Source organism: Oncorhynchus kisutch, linkage group LG17 (assembly GCF_002021735.2).
Source record: "Oncorhynchus kisutch isolate 150728-3 linkage group LG17, Okis_V2, whole genome shotgun sequence".
In the NCBI taxonomy this organism is placed as follows: domain Eukaryota; kingdom Metazoa; phylum Chordata; class Actinopteri; order Salmoniformes; family Salmonidae; genus Oncorhynchus; species Oncorhynchus kisutch.
Genome location: NC_034190.2, coordinates 23,212,214 through 23,229,239, shown reverse-complemented (window position 1 = coordinate 23,229,239; position 17,026 = coordinate 23,212,214). Strand labels below are relative to the sequence as shown.

The following is a 17,026-nucleotide window of genomic DNA, read 5'->3' as shown; positions in this document are numbered from 1 at the left end:
TGTGTTCTTATTCCTCTTTACAATTTTAATAGCTTGTAATAAATGTATTTGGAGGGGAAATATCCTATATGTTAATGTTATAGTTTGGTATATTTAATTCTGTCTGGATTCCCCCTATACGGACGTCTTTGGTTTAATCCGGCTGTATTTCAAGTGTCTGGCCAATCTAAGCCGTTTTGATAAGTGACTGTTCTTGCTTGTCGTCGTTCATCTCAACTTGTTGTAGAGTCATCCACTGCAAGGTAAGTCCCTCAAATATTTCACATTATGAAATGTAATATTTAAGCCTAAATGTCCAACTTTATGAGCTTGGCTAGGTTTGGTGACAAGTTTAGACCTAGTTCTCTTAAAATGTTTGTTGTTTGACGTAAGAAATGATTTATATAAATACATTTTTGACAAATATATATTAACATTGGCTAAAGTAACAACGTGGATAGCTGTAATTGCCATTGCCAAGCTGGTTCTGCCCACGGTGCGGTGGGTTACAGGTGCGCCGTGCTCGCATGGCCGGTTTTGGAGATGCCAACCGCCACTAGCTATGTATCATTTAAACAAGCTTTATAAACATTATTTGTGACATGATAGTGTCCACAGTCCTCCAAAGACATAATAGACAACTGGAGAACGAGACTGGCATATTTGGGTATATTTGGAATTCGATAGTCTGTAATAACACGCAGTTCTGTCAGCGCGTGCACAGATGATCAGTGATCCAAGAATAACGATCGAGGTGACCGCTCAGCACCCGCTGCCGCTGAACTCTCTGGAGGGCATTAGCGGCTATAGGAGAGGATCTTCATTTCAGCCAGTTTGCTACAGCAGGAAAATAATCCTGCAGCAACGGGAAATGTGAATTATTATGTTGATAACGATTAATGAACATGTGTGTAGTTGTTACCCATAATATTTTGGGGGATAGAAATGTAAATGTAAAATTACTTTTTTTTCTTATGGCTAACTTCCAGGAAATTTGAAAAGACAGTTAATGAGCTCACATTGACTAAGGCTTTTCAAAAAGCTTTATGTCAAGAAACTTAAATGCAGTGTTGCAGTAAAATCATCTAAAGCAAATTTGGTGATAGACAAAGAAAGTGAGGCATTAATGATGTCAACATTTTTTATTTATTTATACATCTCTTGTGATGCGTTCTCAGCAGCACTGATGGATGTGATGACATGACAACTGCATCAGAGTTGAGTGACCCTTCCCGGACTTTTGTTCCATGCTGCCTGAAGACCTAGCTAGCCAGTAACTTGTTAATACCAGATACAGATACAAGTGGAGACATAAGTATGGTATCTTTGTCATAAATTAATAGTGTAAACTTTCTTTATAATTGCTGACACCCTACAGTCAAATTTGGCACCAGTAGAGTTGCGATCTAGTTAAATAAATCACACCCCTCTGCAAACACGAATTCTCCATTATTGGTTACAAGGTTGTACATATTTAAATTAGGTAAGAGAATATCATGTTTCCATTGGTGTATTAAAATGAGAGTTGGGGTGATGTCACCCTATCCCTTAATAATTCCGCCTCCTGAATACAAGTGTTTGACATGGGGTAGGGGACCAGTAACTTTATGATCAAACTTTATCAATGTGAAAGCAATAGTAATTTCTCATACTTTGGTCATCATACTTTGATCTGGTTTCATCCAAATATCATAAAATCATGTTTTCCATGAAATGTGGACTGTTCGTGGCCTTTAAATTTCAATGTGAAAATTATATGTTTTACACTGCAAGTTTTACATTTCCTGTGTTGCAGGAAAGTTCTCCTGCAACAAGGTGATCAAATTAAGATCCTACACCTGTATTGTTGTCCACTATAATGAGAGCTGATGGCCAGATAGGGCGCAGGCATTCATTCATTCATGGAAGTGAAGTCTCTTTCGCTCACACAAAAAGAGGTGCGTTCTTTTATACTGTAGTCTTGAAACGTGAAACTAGTCACGTTTTGTTGTCACCCTCTCGTACGAGCACACACTTTCTGTAATTCTTATCAGCCAGACTGAACTCCACCGAGGCTGTTGAGTCTCCCCTTAACCATTCTCTGGCCACTGTTGCCTGCTTCCAGGAATTGGATTTATTTTGGGCATTGAATGTCAGTTGGACAGACATACAAAGCCTGTGTTTGTGCATCTGTGCGTGTTGGTGACAGGCAGCCTGCTGTATGTGTGTTTGTGTGTGTTGGTGGCTGGGGATGGGGTCTGTGTAACATGGCACTGGTATGTGACAATGCACATGGCTTGACATGTGAAATCATGAGGGGAGTTGTTGTTGAGAATACTGGTTGTGATTGACCATATAAAGCTGTGGTTATGAACCTGGTCAGAGATGTTAAACAAGTGCAGCCTTCCACATCAAACTGGTTCTCTGTCATGGAGTCTATGGAGTTCAGAAGAAGTCCACTAACAGAGGAAGAGTCTCGTGTCCGACCATTATGCTGAGATTTGGCTCTAGGTGCCTAAATGAACAGAGGAGTAATATTGTGAAAAGGGGGTTGATTTTCCCCCTTTTCTTGTGATCAGACAGTGAAATAGGCCTTTTCACAGACAATCTGGTTGTGAAAAGGAACATTATTCAGATTGATTGTCTCATCACAGAAATGGCAGATTTTCTTCTCCTTTTCACAATTTTACCTCAGAGGTGACGCATAACTCTATCTCCTCCTTAGCAGAGGTCTGTGTGGAGGTTAACATCAGGTGAATCCTGTTTACAACATCTTCTACACTGATAATTGCTGTGGGATCACTACCATCATCCCCAGGGCAGACTACCGGTGCTTAGCCCAGCTCACTGTGCTCTCCCTGGGGGCAAAAATACTAAATCTGTGGGTATTGTCAGGTGCTTTTTAGAGGTCTCAGAGGTACAGAGTACACAGTGTGCACAGAGCTATAGGGAGACAAGAGGCTCACTCTAACCTAACTAACCCTAACCACCAAATATGATTTGTTGGTAACACTTGCACCTGCAGCTAAAATAATGCTTTATAGATTATAATAAGCATGTATGAGCATTTATAATGTCTTAACACTTAAACTGCCGGGCCTTGCTTCCGCCCTTATTACGCCAATGAGAAGCCATTTTGACTGCAACATTCTAAGTCTAATAAATACATTTCATATGCTGTCAGAAAAATAGTAAGTGTTGTGGAAACCTCATAATTGTCTCTTTATGATACAATATAGAAATCCTAGTAGTTAGAGCATTGGGCCAGTAACCGAAAGGTTGCTAAATTGAATCCCCGAGCTGACAAGGTAAAAATCTGCCGTTCTGCCCCTGAACAAGGCAGTTAACCCACAATTCCCCGGTAGGCCGTCATTGTAAATGATCGGAATGGCCGATTAATTAGGGCCGATTTCAAGTTTTCATAACAATCGGTCATTTTGGATGCCGATTTAAAAAAATATATATATATATATATTTTTTTTACACCTTTATTTAATCTTTATTTAACTAGGCAAGTCAGTTATTTTCAATGACGGCCTAGGAACAGTGTGTTAACTGCCTTGTTCAGGGGCAGAACGACAGATTTTTGCCTTGTCAGCTCAGGGATTCAATCTTGCAACCTTACGTTTAACTAGTCCAATGCTCTAACCACCTGCGTCACGAGGAGCCCGCCAGTTACGCGAATGCAGTAAGAAGCCAAGGTAAGTTGCTAGCTAGCATTAAACTTAATCAATCATTATCACTAGTTATAACTACACGTGGTTGATGATATTACTAGTTTATCTAGCGTGTCCTGCGTTGCATATAATCGATGCAGTGCACATTCACGAAAAAGGACTGTCATTCCTCTAACGTGTACCTAACCATAAACATCAATGCCTTTCTTAAAATCAATACACAGAAGTATATATTTTTAACCCTGCATATTTAGCTAAAAGAAATCCAGGTTAGCAGGAAATATTAACCAGGTGAAATTGTGTAATTTCTCTTGCGTTCATTGCACGCAAAGTCAGGGTATATGCAGCAGTTTGGGCAGCCGGGCTCATTGCGAACTAATTTTCCAGAATTTCACGTAATTATGACATAACATTGTAGGTTGTGCAATATAACAAGAATATTTTGACTTAGGGATTTCATCCGTTAGATAAAATACTGAACGGTTCCGTATTTCACTGAAATAATAAATGTTTTGTTTTCGAAATAATAGTTTCTGTATTCGACCATATTAATGACCAAAGGCTCATATTTCTGTGTGTTATTATGTTATAATTAAGTCTATGATTTGATAGAGCAGTTTGGCTGAGTGATGGTAGGCAGCAGCAGGCTCGTAAGCATTCATTCAAACAGCATTTTGCCAGCAGCTCTTCGCAAGCACAGCGCTGTTTATGACTTCAAACCTATCAGCCTAATGGCTGATGTTCTGAGCAAGGAACTCAAACGTTAGCTTTTTTACATGGCACATATTGCACTTTTACTTCTCCAACACTTTGTTTTTGCATTATTTAAACCAAATTGAACGTTTCATGATATATTTTGATGTATTATATTAAGTTAAAATAAGTGTTCATTCAGTATTGTTGTAATTGTCATTATTACAAATCAATGTGGAAAAAAAATGTCCTCATAAATCTGTATTGGCTTTTTTGGTCCTCCAATAATCGGTATCGGTATCTGCGTTGAAAAATCATAATCGGTCGACCTCTAATCACGACGTAACACATGTGTGCCGTACAGAATCCGTCTGCCAGTGGTAGCGCTTCTCTCTCAGATGAATCTGCAGGTAGCTAACCAACCAGGTTAGCTATGTAACATTAGGCTATAACTAGCAAAGTAAATGGCTCTGAGATACGAATAATAAGATCATACACGTAACGTTAGCTAGCGAGTCATGTTATTCAACTGTTACTATGCACCTGCAACAAAGAGAGCTCAGATGTGAGTGCCTTTAGAATTTGGAATCAGGATATTTTCTACCTGTGGCCTGCAGTGTTTATATTTGTTGGCTTTATGTAGACTACTTTTACATATTGGTAATGGCAATAGAAATTACTAGATTTGTATCATTTTAATTTAGATGGCATTTTGATTAACCACATGACATTTCATTTATAATAGTCTTCATATCTCAAAAGTAATGAAACTGTTCCACGAAAATGTGCATATGAGTATCATAACTTGCACGCAGATTAGTAGAAATGGTACGATAACTTGGCACTACAAATGAAAAAGGTCGCCGACCGCTGGTGTAGCCTATACCGGCAACTTCAGGAGCTTAATGGCAGAATCTGTGAAGGCCAGCAGCAGCGGGAGGAGGAGGGTTGGAAGAGGTTTTTTCTTCTGGTTAGGCTGTATTGATATCTGGCTCCCTCTTTAGTAATTTGTCTTCATTTTTAATTGCAGTGCTTAAAGCATCAGACAAGCTCAATAGCCTACATATAGCTGATTTTATTCAAACATATGGTGTGTTAAAATACAAGTTTAAACATTTTGACTAATCGATTGGTCGAAAGAACAGACAACCCGGGCGACCAACCAAGATTATTATTTTTTTAAGTAGGGGACATCCCTAATGGCATGTCAACCATAGTCAGAAGTTGTCTAAAGAACATCTGGATCTAGGACCAGGTTACTACAGTATGCTCTTTGGAATCTCCTCCAGACAACATGTTTTGGTGTGGTACAGTAGATTATAAGATTCTTTAATCCCTTTGACCCTCTAGTACTGGCCTGTCTCACCGTCTGTCCCAAGGAGGACTGTGCACTCAAAGACCCTTCGGTGTCCAATTGTTAGTCTCTCTCATTGGATCAGATGCGGTTAGCTTGTACCAACCGTGCATGTGTATCCCTGTGGTCATTCATGTCCTTTTTGTAATAAGAGAGAGGGAGACTTGTGCTGTGTGGACGAGGACAAGTGTGAGTGTGCATACAACCTGTCAAGTTTTAGAACACCTACTCATTCAAGGATTTTCCTTTATTTTTACTATTTTCTACATTGTAGAATAATAGTGAACACATCAAAACTATGAAATAAATTATATGGAATCATGTCGTAACCAAAAAACTAAAATTAGCCGTCATTTGCCTTGATGACAGCTCTTGGCATTCTCTCAACCAGATTCATGAGGAATGCTTTTCCAACGGTCTTGACGGAGCTCCCACATATGCTGAGCACTTGTTGGCTGTTTTTCCTTCACACTGTGGTCCAACTAATCCCAAACCATCTCAATTGGGTTGACGTCGGGTGATTGTGGAGGCCAGGTCATCTGATGCAGCACACCATCACTCTCCTTCTTGGTCAAATAGCCCTTACACAGCCTGGAGGTGTGTTTTTGGTCATTGTCCTGTTGAAAAATAAGTGATATTTCATAGTTTTTATGTCTTCACTATTATTCTAAAATGTAGAAAAGAGTCCAAATAAAAACCTTTGAATGAGGTGTGTCCAAACCTTTGACAGGTGTATAATACAGGGCACAAGGTTGACAGACCGGACAAGTCTCAGACAGTCACCGAGCATTAAGTGAATTCTTTCTCTAACTCACTGTCACTGCTAAGAGGGAATCACAGCTGGTAAGCATAGAGCTTTCAACTGACATCTGAAGATTTGCTGAAGGTTTGAGATTTAATGAAGTGCTTAACTATTATTGAATTTGTTTGTCAACTATTAGTAAACTGTCACAGTACATTTTTGGGCATATTAACAAATGTATAAATAACTTTAGCATAGTAAATGTACAACATATTTATTAAGATATAGCCTAGAAATGATGTTGCGGACTGTTAAATATGGCATGTTGACAGAAACGAAGACATTCTGTCATTAAACGGAATGGTAGTGTTGTGTGTTCACCATGTTGTATATGGTCTGCTCATTTCCCATTTCTGTATGTGTTTTCCTCAGGACTTTTATGAATACCGGTAAGCAGCAGAAGCCAGTGCTAACAGGCCAGCGGTTCAAGACCAGGAAAAGGGGTGAGTTGCGTTACGACCACAGACGGCTGTCTACGTGCGATGTCAATGCCTAATGTTTACCACGTACAATATGTTGGCAAGACAACATGCATGGTGTTAAATTGCAATACTAATATGTTGTCAAGACAACAGACCGTGTTAAGTTGCAATACCAGATAATTGAACCAGTCTTTGAGACTGTAAAATGTCTTGATTATTTTTTAAGTCTCACCGACAACCAAATTGTCAATGCACACTTGTAGCTCATATCTCTTCTATTAAGATCTGCTTCTTGGTAAGGGACCAGCAAAGGGATAGCAGGGTTCTCTTTTACGTTCCTCCTCTTCTCCTGTCTTCTCTCCTCTTCTGTCCTCTTCTCTCTCCTCTCCACACATAAAAATAAACTATAAACACTCTTCGCTTCTAGGGTTCTGTTTCATCTCTCTGTTGTGGCTTGACATTCCCTCTTACACAACACCTACTGCAATGATTGGCTCCCAGTCATTAAGATGTTGAAGTTTCTAGAATGTCACAGCATCGGTGTGTGACCAAGTCACACCTAGTCTCAGCGTGAGTGGAGCATGTCACTGTTGCTGACAGCAGTGGCAGGACACAAGGCAGAGCTGAACTAGCCTTGTCCCAGATCTGTTTGTGGTGTTTTGGCAACTTCCAGACATGACATCACAAACAGATCTAGGACCAGGCTATAGCTGAACTTCCTCCCAGTACAGTGGGTGTCGTTATGAACATTACTCACCGAGCAGAAGGACATGTAGTGTTGTAGGAACATTTCGTTCATACTCCGTGAGGCCCCTTGTTGATTCTCTTGATCCGTGTGTTGATACCCAGAGAGCTATTAATGAAGAGGACATCGTTGGGACAATGTGTTCTTTGTGAAAAACACAGAGGATTAATCAGGGAAGCTAACCCTCCACCAGGCCAAGTAGCAGCTAGTGTCCCATCACGGCAGTGTCCCTTGTCTTCATCACACATTGACTGGGGAACTGAACAGCTGTCTGTGACGCTTCCAAATGTACCGCTGTAGCTATACAATATGTATTGACTTTTAGCCCTAGAGATCATTCACTAACATACATACGGCAGCGCTTCCCAACTGGCGGCCCGCGGGCCATTTTATTTGGACCCCAAGCTGTCTGAGCAAAAATAAATGAAGCAAGTATTTTTTATTGTTGGACATAAAAGACTGTAAAAACACCCGCAAATCTGCTCCAAGTTATTTAAATTTTGGAAATTTGTTCCAAAGTATTCCCACACATAATAGAGAGATTTTATTCAAATGTAAACTAGATTTTACATGATTTAGTCAAATATTATATCTGTTTGGGCTTCTTACGGTCAATTTGAAATCTACAAATTATTTTTTTATTGTGTTCCGGTCCCCTGACCATCAGCTCTAGTTGAGGATCCCTGACATACGGTATATATTATGCATGGTTTACCATACCTTATTTTCTGATGTTATCTGTGTTAGGGTTTTATAGACATTAGTGTACCTACAGTACAACACTGTCCTCCTCTGCCTTGTCCCTCCCCACCCAGATGAAAAGGAGAAGTTTGAGCCCACAGTTTTCAGAGACACAATTGTTCTGGGCCTCAACGAAGCAGGAGGAGACCTCGATGCTGTAGCTAAGTTCTTGGACGTTACCGGTTCCCGACTCGACTACCGTCGCTATGCCGACACCCTCTTCGACATCCTCATCGCGGGGAGCATGCTCGGTGAGTGGAGGAGTGTAGTGAATTTAGCAGGCAGCGCAACCGGGACTCAAACCCAGGTCCCAGGACTGTCAGTCCACCTTCTTAGCCATTAAGAGGTCTGCACCGCTTGATGATGTTGCTAGGTGTTATATTAAGGTAGCTACAGTGTTATGGTTATCTGCACGGTGTCAGCTCAGTGGTGGAACATCGTGGTCCTTTGTTTCAGTACTGTGCACAGTGTTACTGTCCCCCAGTGTCCATCCATGACCAGCTGATCGCAGTAACCGGGCTGTCCATTCAGGCAAGGACAAATTTACAAACAGATCACAGCTGGCTTTGTCAGATTATCAGGGTAATTTCCTATTATCAAAGACATCCGGGAGAGACTGTTCTTCAGTAGACTGCAGGCACCAGCATGAACCCTAGTGGGTACCATATCGCTGAATCAGAAAGGAGAACTTTGTTAGAACATAAGGCAGGAAAGGAAAATTGTACACTCTGTACTAGGCTTTAGAAATGTAATTCATGTCTAAATACACACTATCTTTCTTGCACACACACATTCACACACGCTCATTCACATCCTGACATGTTTAATCTGTGTAGAATTAGTTGCTGTCTGTCTCTATCCAGCTCATACACACGTGCACACACTCATGCAAACACACGCAGGACTCTCTGCCAGGCCTGTGTCAGTCTCTGCATGTCAATCCCCATTAGAGATAACAGGTTTACCCTGGTCCTATAGTCCTATAATAAGACCCTGGCAGGGAGAGACCGAGCAGCACAGAGGGAGACCAGGGATACAGATGTAGGCTCTTAATTTGATTTATTTCGTAACAGCTAAATAATCCTGCAGCAACAGGATTTGACCGTTTTTTGCTTGATCGGTAATGTTGCTTGATCGGTTCTAAGGCTATTAGCTGGCCAAAAGAGGCTACAAGAAAAGTGGAACACTTAATATAACTGTGTTAGTGTGGGTTTTCAATAAATTAATCACAAAGCTCATCTGCATTTCCTGCGATGAAGAAAAATTCTCAGCAAAAGGAGTGATCAGATTAAGATCCTACAGCTGTACCTGGTAATCCACCAAAATAAAGCATCCTCTCAGGGAACCAGATTAGCCTTAAGTTTAGCATGGAGGATTAGCTCCTAGTTCACACTTCACACACATGCACTCGTGAAGGCAACAAATGCAGGAAATTCAGACGCACACAAAACAGTTTAGTTTGATTGTATTGTTAATCCACAACAGTCCTTAAAAATGGATTCAATGTCAACAACGATTGTTAAAGCATTAGATACAGGTTTCAGTTTGGACTAGAGGTCGACCGATTATGATTTTTTTCAATGCCGATACCGATTATTGGAGGACTCCCAAAAAAAAGCCAATGCCGATTATTCGGATGATTTTTTTTTAAAATTTTATTTATTATTTTATTTATTTGTAATAATGACAATTACAACAATACTGAATGAACACTTATTTTAACTTTTAATATAATCAATAAAAATCAATTCAGCCTCAAATAAATCATGAAACATGTTCAATTTGGTTTAAATAATGCAAAAACAAAGTTTTGGAGAAGAAAGTAAAAGTGCAATATGTGCCATGTAAAAAAGCTAACGTTTAAGTTCCTTGCTCAGAACATGAGAACATATGAAAGTTGGTGGTTCCTTTTAACATGAGACTTCAATATTTCAAGGTAAGAGGTTTTAGGTTGTAGTTAATATAGTATTTATAGGACTATTTCTCTCTCTAACATTTGTATTCCATATACCTTTGACTATTGGATGTTCTTATAGGCACTTTAGTATTGCCAGTGTAACAGTATAGCTTCCGTCCCTCTCCTCGCTCCTACCTGGGCTCGAACCAGGAACACATCAACAACAGCCACCCTCGAAGCAGCGTTACCCTTGCAGATCAAGTCTCAGAGCGAGTGACATTTGAAACGCAATTAGCGCACACCCCATCGGTTACACCAGCCTAATCTCGGGAGTTGATAGGCTGGAAGTCATAAACAGCGCAATGCTTGAAGCAGAGCGAAGAGCTGCTGGCAAAACGCACAGAAGTGCTGTTTGAATTAATGCTTACGAGCCTGCTGCTGCCTACCAGCGCTCAGTCAGACTGCTCTATCAAATCATAGACTTAATTATAATATAATAACACACAGAAATACGAGCCTTTGGTCATTAATATGGTCGAATCCGGAAACTATCATTTTGAAAACAAAACGTTTATTATTATTGCATATACCCTGACTCTGCGTGCAATAAACACAAGAGAAGTGACACAATTTCACCTGGTTAATATTGTCTGCTAACCTGGATTAAAAAATATATACTTCTGTGTATTGATTTTAAGAAAAGCATTGATGTTTATGGTTAAGTACACGTTGGAGCAACGACAGTCCTTTTTCCGCAAATGCGTACCGCATCGATTATATGCAACGCAGGACACGCTAGATAAACTAGTAATATCATCAACCATGTGTAGTTAACTAGTGATTATGATTGTTTGATTGTTTTTTATAAGATAAGTTTAATGCTAGCTAGCAACTTACCTTGGCTTCTTTCTGCATTCGCGTAACAGGTAGGTTCCTCGTGGAGTTCAATGTGAAGCAGGTGGTTAGAGCGTTGGACTAGCTTTAGTTAACTGTAAGGTTGCAAGATTGAATCCCGGAGCTGACAAGGTAAAAATCTGTCGTTCTGCCCCTGAACAAGGCAAGACACTGTTCCTAGGACGTCATTGAAAATAAGAATGTGTTCTTAACTGACTTGCCTAGTTAAATAAAGGTGTAAAAAAAAAAAAACGGCCAAATCGGTGTCCAAAAATACTGATTTCGATTGCTATGAAAACTTGAAATCGGCCCTAATTAATCGTCCATTCCGATTAATCGGTCGACCTCTAGTTTGGAGTCTAAGCCCTCATATACTGTATCCTCAAACAAGAACGGATTAAAACATTGGATCAGGCTGCATCAAGAGCCATCCATTTACAACTAGATGACAGACATGTTATACATACATGATGTTTTAGTCAGATTTAAACAGGATTTAACCTTTAACCCTGTTGGCTTTCCCCTTTTGTCTCTCAGCTCCCGGTGGTACGCGTATTGATGAGGGGGACAAGGCCAAGGTGACGGAACATTGTGTGTTTACCACCGAGGAGAACCATGCTAACCTCCGCCGCTATGCTCAGGTTGGTACGCACGCGCACACACACACACACACACACACACACACACACACACACACACACACACAGACGGACACACATTAATGAATGAATGCGCACACACACACACACACTCTCTGTCTCACCATTGACTTTGTCACATCCTCAAACATTAGCCAACATTTCCTCCCAAGGCCTGGGGGTGGAGGGGATTTTGGGCTTGAGACACCTGCAGTAAAGTGGTATTAGACCTGCTAATACCCACCAAACCCCTGGGAGTATCCAGTTTGTCAACACTCCACCATGATATCCTTTTAATATAATCCTTCTCCATTAAACTCACTCACTCCTGCTTGTCTATCTTTCTTTTGCTCTCTGGCCGTCTCTCTCTCTGGCCGTCTCTCTCTCTGGCCGTCTCTCTCTCTCTGGCCGTCTCTCTCTCTCTGGCCGTCTCTCTCTCTCTGGCCGTCTCTCTCTCTCTGGCCGTCTCTCTCTCTCTGGCCGTCTCTCTCTCTCTTGCCGTTTCTCTCTCTCGCCGTCTCTCGCCCGCCCGCCGTCTCTCTTTCTGGCCGTCTCTCTCGCCGTCTCTCTCTTTCTCTTTCTTTTCAAGGGCTTTATTAGCATGGGAAACATGTTAACATTACCAAAGCAAGTGAAGTAGATAAACAAAGGTGAAATGAATAATAATGTACAGTAAACATTACGCTCACAGAAGTTCCAAAATAATAAAGACATCTCAAATGTCATATTATGACTATATGCAGTGTTGTAACAATGTGCAAATAGTTAAAGTACAAAAGTGAATAAATGAACATAAATATGGGTTGTATTTACAGTGGTGTTTGTTCTTCACTGGTTGCCCTTTTCTTGTGGCAACAGGTCGCAAATCTTGCTGCTGTGATGGCACACTGGTATTTCACCTTTTCGAAATGGGAATTTATCAAAATTGGGCTTGTTTTCTAATTCTTTGTGGATCTGTGTAATCTGAGTGAAATGTGTCTCTACGGTCATACATTTGGCAGGAGGTTAGGAAGTGCAGCTCAGTTTCCACCTCATTTTGTAGGCAGTGTGCACAGCCTGTCTTCTCTTGAGAGCCATGTCTGCCTACTGTGGCCTTTCTCAATAGCAAGGCTATGCTCCCAGAGTCTGTACATAGTCAACGTTTTCCTTAAGTTTGGGTCAGTCACGGTGGTCAGGTATTCTGCCACTGTGTACTCTGTTTAGGGCCAAATATCATTCTAGTTTGCTCTGTCTTTTTGTTAATTCTTTCCAATGTGTCAAGTAATTATCTTTTTGTTTTCTCATGATTTGGTTGGGTCTAGTTGTGTTGCTGTCCTCTCGCTGTCTCGCTCTCTCTCGCTGTCTCCCTCCCAGCCCTCTGTCTGTGGCTGAATCTCATGTCCCTCTGTGCATCTTTGTGTTTCTCTAGGTTTTTAACAAGCTTATCAGGAGGTACAAGTACCTGCAGAATGCCTTTGAGGAGGAAATCAAAAAGGTAAACTATTCATAGGAAATACTCTCATGTGAAGTCCCTAACTGATCTACTTCAGTTTTTCATTCTCCTAAGTACTTCTGGTGATGTCATATCTTCAGGTGTTTAGGCATTTTGTATCTATTTTCTTTAGTTTACAAAATTGTCTTGATTGATTAATTGATTTTATCGTGTGTAGCTTTTGCTGTTCCTGAAGGCATTCAGTGAATCAGAGCAAACCAAACTGGCTATGTTGACTGGTATCCTATTGGCTAATGGCACTCTGCCCCCGCCCATCCTCACCAGCCTCTTCAGCGACAATGTTGTCAAGGAAGGTGAGTGTGTGTAGGGGGGTTTGATTTCTTGAGGCATATATTTATAGCTTCTTCCAAGTTGTTCTCTTATTCTTGGTATCTTGCAGGTATCTCTGCGTCCTTTGCGGTGAAACTGTTCAAGGCATGGATATCTGAGAAAGATGCCAATGCAGTCACCTCAGCCCTGAGGAAGGCTAACCTGGATAAGAAACTCCTGGTAAGAAACCCTTTAGGCAGTTAGCCTAGAGCAGTAATTTCCAACCTGATGTTAAAAAAAGACTTGGTGGTCCTCAAGAGCGTTTGACAGTGATTTGGTAGTCCCCGAAATGGAAAAGGTTGGGAACCACTTGACTAGAGGTTAGAGAGACTATTTTATTGTGCTCCTATTCTATTTCAGCCACAAGAGGGAGCTGTTGTGTCAATTTTTAGGGTTGAAGATCAATGGAAGTTGTTTGAGCCTCGACTTGTTGTTTCTCTAGGAGCTGTTTCCTGCCAGCAAGCAGAACGTGGAGCATTTCTCCAAGTACTTCAATGAGTCGGGGCTAAAGGAACTGTCAGACTTTATGCGTGTGCAGCAGTCTCAGGGAACACGCAAGGAGCTGCAGAAAGAACTGCAGGAGCGCCTCTCTCAGGACTGCCCCATACGAGAGGTACAGTACCAGATGCCATGTCCTGCCGTTGTACTCTTGAACAAGCATCAATATAGCTGCATTGCGCCCCACCCTGTGTTTCCAACCACTCATTGGAGTGTGTTTATCTCTGGGTTGGGTTATATAAGCAAAAATAATACATTCCATTCTCCACAAGATAATGGACAGTGAAGAGTTATTATTCTGTGGTTCTAGATGGTGGTGTATGTGAAGGAGGAGATGAAGAGGAGTGCTCTCCAGGAGCAAGCTGTGATTGGTCTGCTGTGGAACATTCTCATGAATGCTGTGGAGTGGAACAAGAAGGAGGAGTTGGTCACCGAGCAAGCCCTCAAACACCTTAAAGTATGTTATCAAAACATTAGCCATTAATAACATAAATCACTCCTAACCTAACCACTCTATAACAACATGAGAGCTGGTCACTGGAGGCTCTCAAACACCTCGAACACTGACATCAACCAGGAATGAATGACTTTGTTTATGGGGTGTGTATCGTCTCCCCTCCAGCATTATGCCCCCCTGCTAGCAGCGTTCAGCACCCAGGGCCAGTCAGAGCTGGTGCTGCTACTGAGGATCCAAGAGTACTGCTATGACAATATCCACTTCATGAAGTCCTTCTCCAAGATAGTGGTGCTCTTCTACAAAGGTCAGTATTATCTTATACAGAACACTGTTTCACACAATTTCTCTGTAGAAAAAGAAAGGGTCTCTCTTTCATTTGTCTTAGTAGTCAGGTTGCAGTCAATTGCATTTCAATTTAGGAAGTAAACTGAAATTTCAATATCAGAGTGCATTCGGATTTTGTTACGTTACACTCTTATTCTAAAATGGATTTTGGTACGTTACACTCTTATTCTAAAATGGATTAAATGGATTTTGTTACGTTACACTCTTATTCTAAAATGGATTAAATGGATTTTGTTACGTTACACTCTTATTCTAAAATGGATTTTGTTACGTTACACTCTTATTCTAAAATGGATTTTGTTACGTTACACTCTTATTCTAAAATGGATTAAATGGATTTTGTTCATCAATCTACACACAATATCCCATAATGACAAAGTGAAAACAGGTTTTTAGACATTTTTGCAAATGTAGAAAACATTTTTAAAAATGTATTTACATAAGTATTCAGACCCTTTGCTATGAGACTTGAAATTGAGTTCAGGTGTGTTTCTATTAATCATCCTTGAGATGTTTCTACTACTTGATTGGAGTCCACCTGTGGTAAATTCAATTGATTGGACATGATTTGGAAAGGCACACACCTGTCTATATAAGGTCCCACAGTTAACATGTCAGAGTAAAAACCAAGCCATGAAGTGTTCGTAGAGCTTCAACAGGAGTGTCGGCACAATTCTGGGGATTTAAAAAAATATATTTTACCTTTATTTAACTAGGCAAGTCAGTTAAGAACAAATTCTTATTTTCAATGACGACCTAGGAACAGTGGGTTAACTGCCTGTTCAAGGGTAGAATGACAGATTTTGTACCTTGTCAGGTCAGGGGTTTGAACTTGCAACCTTCCGTTTCCTAGTCCAACGCTCTAACCACTAGGCTACGCTGCTGCCCCGGGATGGGTAACATTTTGCGGCTTTGATGGTCCCCAAGAACACAGTGGCCTCCATTCTTTAATGGAAGAAGTTTGGAACCAACAAGACTCTTCCTAGAGCTGGCCGCCTGGCCAAACTGAGCAATTGGGGGAGAAGGGCCTTGGTCAGGGAGGTGACTAAGAACTCAATGGTCACTCTGGCAGAGCTCTAGAGTTCCTCTGTGGAGATGATTGTCCTTCTGGAAGATTCTCCCATCTCTGCGGTACTCCACCAATCAGGACTTTATGATTAAGTGGCCAGGCGGAAGCAACCCTCCGTAAAAGGCACATGACAGCCCGCTTGGAGTTTGAAACAAGATTCTCTGGTCTGATGAAACCAACATTCAATTCTTTGGCCTGAAAGCCAAGTGTCTGGAGGAAACCTGGAACCATCCCTACGGTAAAGCATGGTGGTGGAGGCATCATGCTGTGGGGATGTTTTCAGCGGCAGGGACTGGGAGACCAGTCAGGATCGGCAAAGTACAGAGATCCTTGATGAAAAACTGCTTCAGAGCGCTCAGGACCTCAGGCTGGGGCGAAGGTTCACCTTCCTTCAGGACATCGACCCTAAGCACACAGCCAAGACAACGCAGGAGTAGCTTTGGGACAAGTCTCTGAATGTCCTTGTGTCCCAGCCAGAGTCCGGTCTTGAACCCAATCTAACATCTCGGTAGAGACTTGAAAATTCCTGTGCAGCAACACTCCCCATCCAACCTGACAGAGCTTGAGAGGATCTGTAGAGAAGAATAGGAGAAACTCCCAATATAGGTGTGCCAAGATTGTAGCATCATACCGAAGACTCAAGGCTGTAATAGCTGCCGAAAGTGCTTCAACAAAGTACTGAGTAAAGGGTCTGAATACTTATACTTTATACACTGTAACTTCTCCTTGTGATGCTATGCTCATTGTGCCTGTTCTCTCTCCTCTCTCCACCCAGCTGACGTTTTGAGTGAGGAGGCCATTCTGAGGTGGTACAAAGACACTCACACCACCAAAGGGAAAGGTGTCTTTGTCGAGCAGATGAAGAAGTTTGTTGAGTGGCTGCAAAATGCAGAAGAAGGTAACGTTTACATTTAAATACAGGTTAATGGTTACAGTTACGGGTAACCTAATCAATAACTGAATAGAAAACCATTGCATTTTCAGAAAATTATTGTTGAATCAATGAAACTGGACTATTAACATTCAATAGACTTC

General features: G+C 41.2%; 1 protein-coding gene across 1 annotated transcript in view; it reads left to right on the top strand.

Annotated features, from left to right (window-relative positions):
• The first annotated feature begins 159 nt into the window (after window positions 1-159).
• The window catches only part of LOC109908436 (basic leucine zipper and W2 domain-containing protein 2-like), a 17,745-nt gene continuing 878 nt past the window's right edge, over window positions 160-17,026 (top strand). The window contains exons 1-11 of the mRNA XM_020507071.2: window positions 160-242; window positions 6,857-6,927; window positions 8,467-8,643; window positions 11,721-11,824; window positions 13,230-13,295; window positions 13,471-13,606; window positions 13,693-13,802; window positions 14,065-14,235; window positions 14,431-14,577; window positions 14,743-14,881; window positions 16,767-16,889. Coding sequence (XP_020362660.2) covers window positions 6,864-6,927; window positions 8,467-8,643; window positions 11,721-11,824; window positions 13,230-13,295; window positions 13,471-13,606; window positions 13,693-13,802; window positions 14,065-14,235; window positions 14,431-14,577; window positions 14,743-14,881; window positions 16,767-16,889 — 1,237 coding nt within the window. The 5' untranslated portion in view covers window positions 160-242; window positions 6,857-6,863. The remainder of the gene's footprint in view (window positions 243-6,856; window positions 6,928-8,466; window positions 8,644-11,720; window positions 11,825-13,229; window positions 13,296-13,470; window positions 13,607-13,692; window positions 13,803-14,064; window positions 14,236-14,430; window positions 14,578-14,742; window positions 14,882-16,766; window positions 16,890-17,026) is intronic.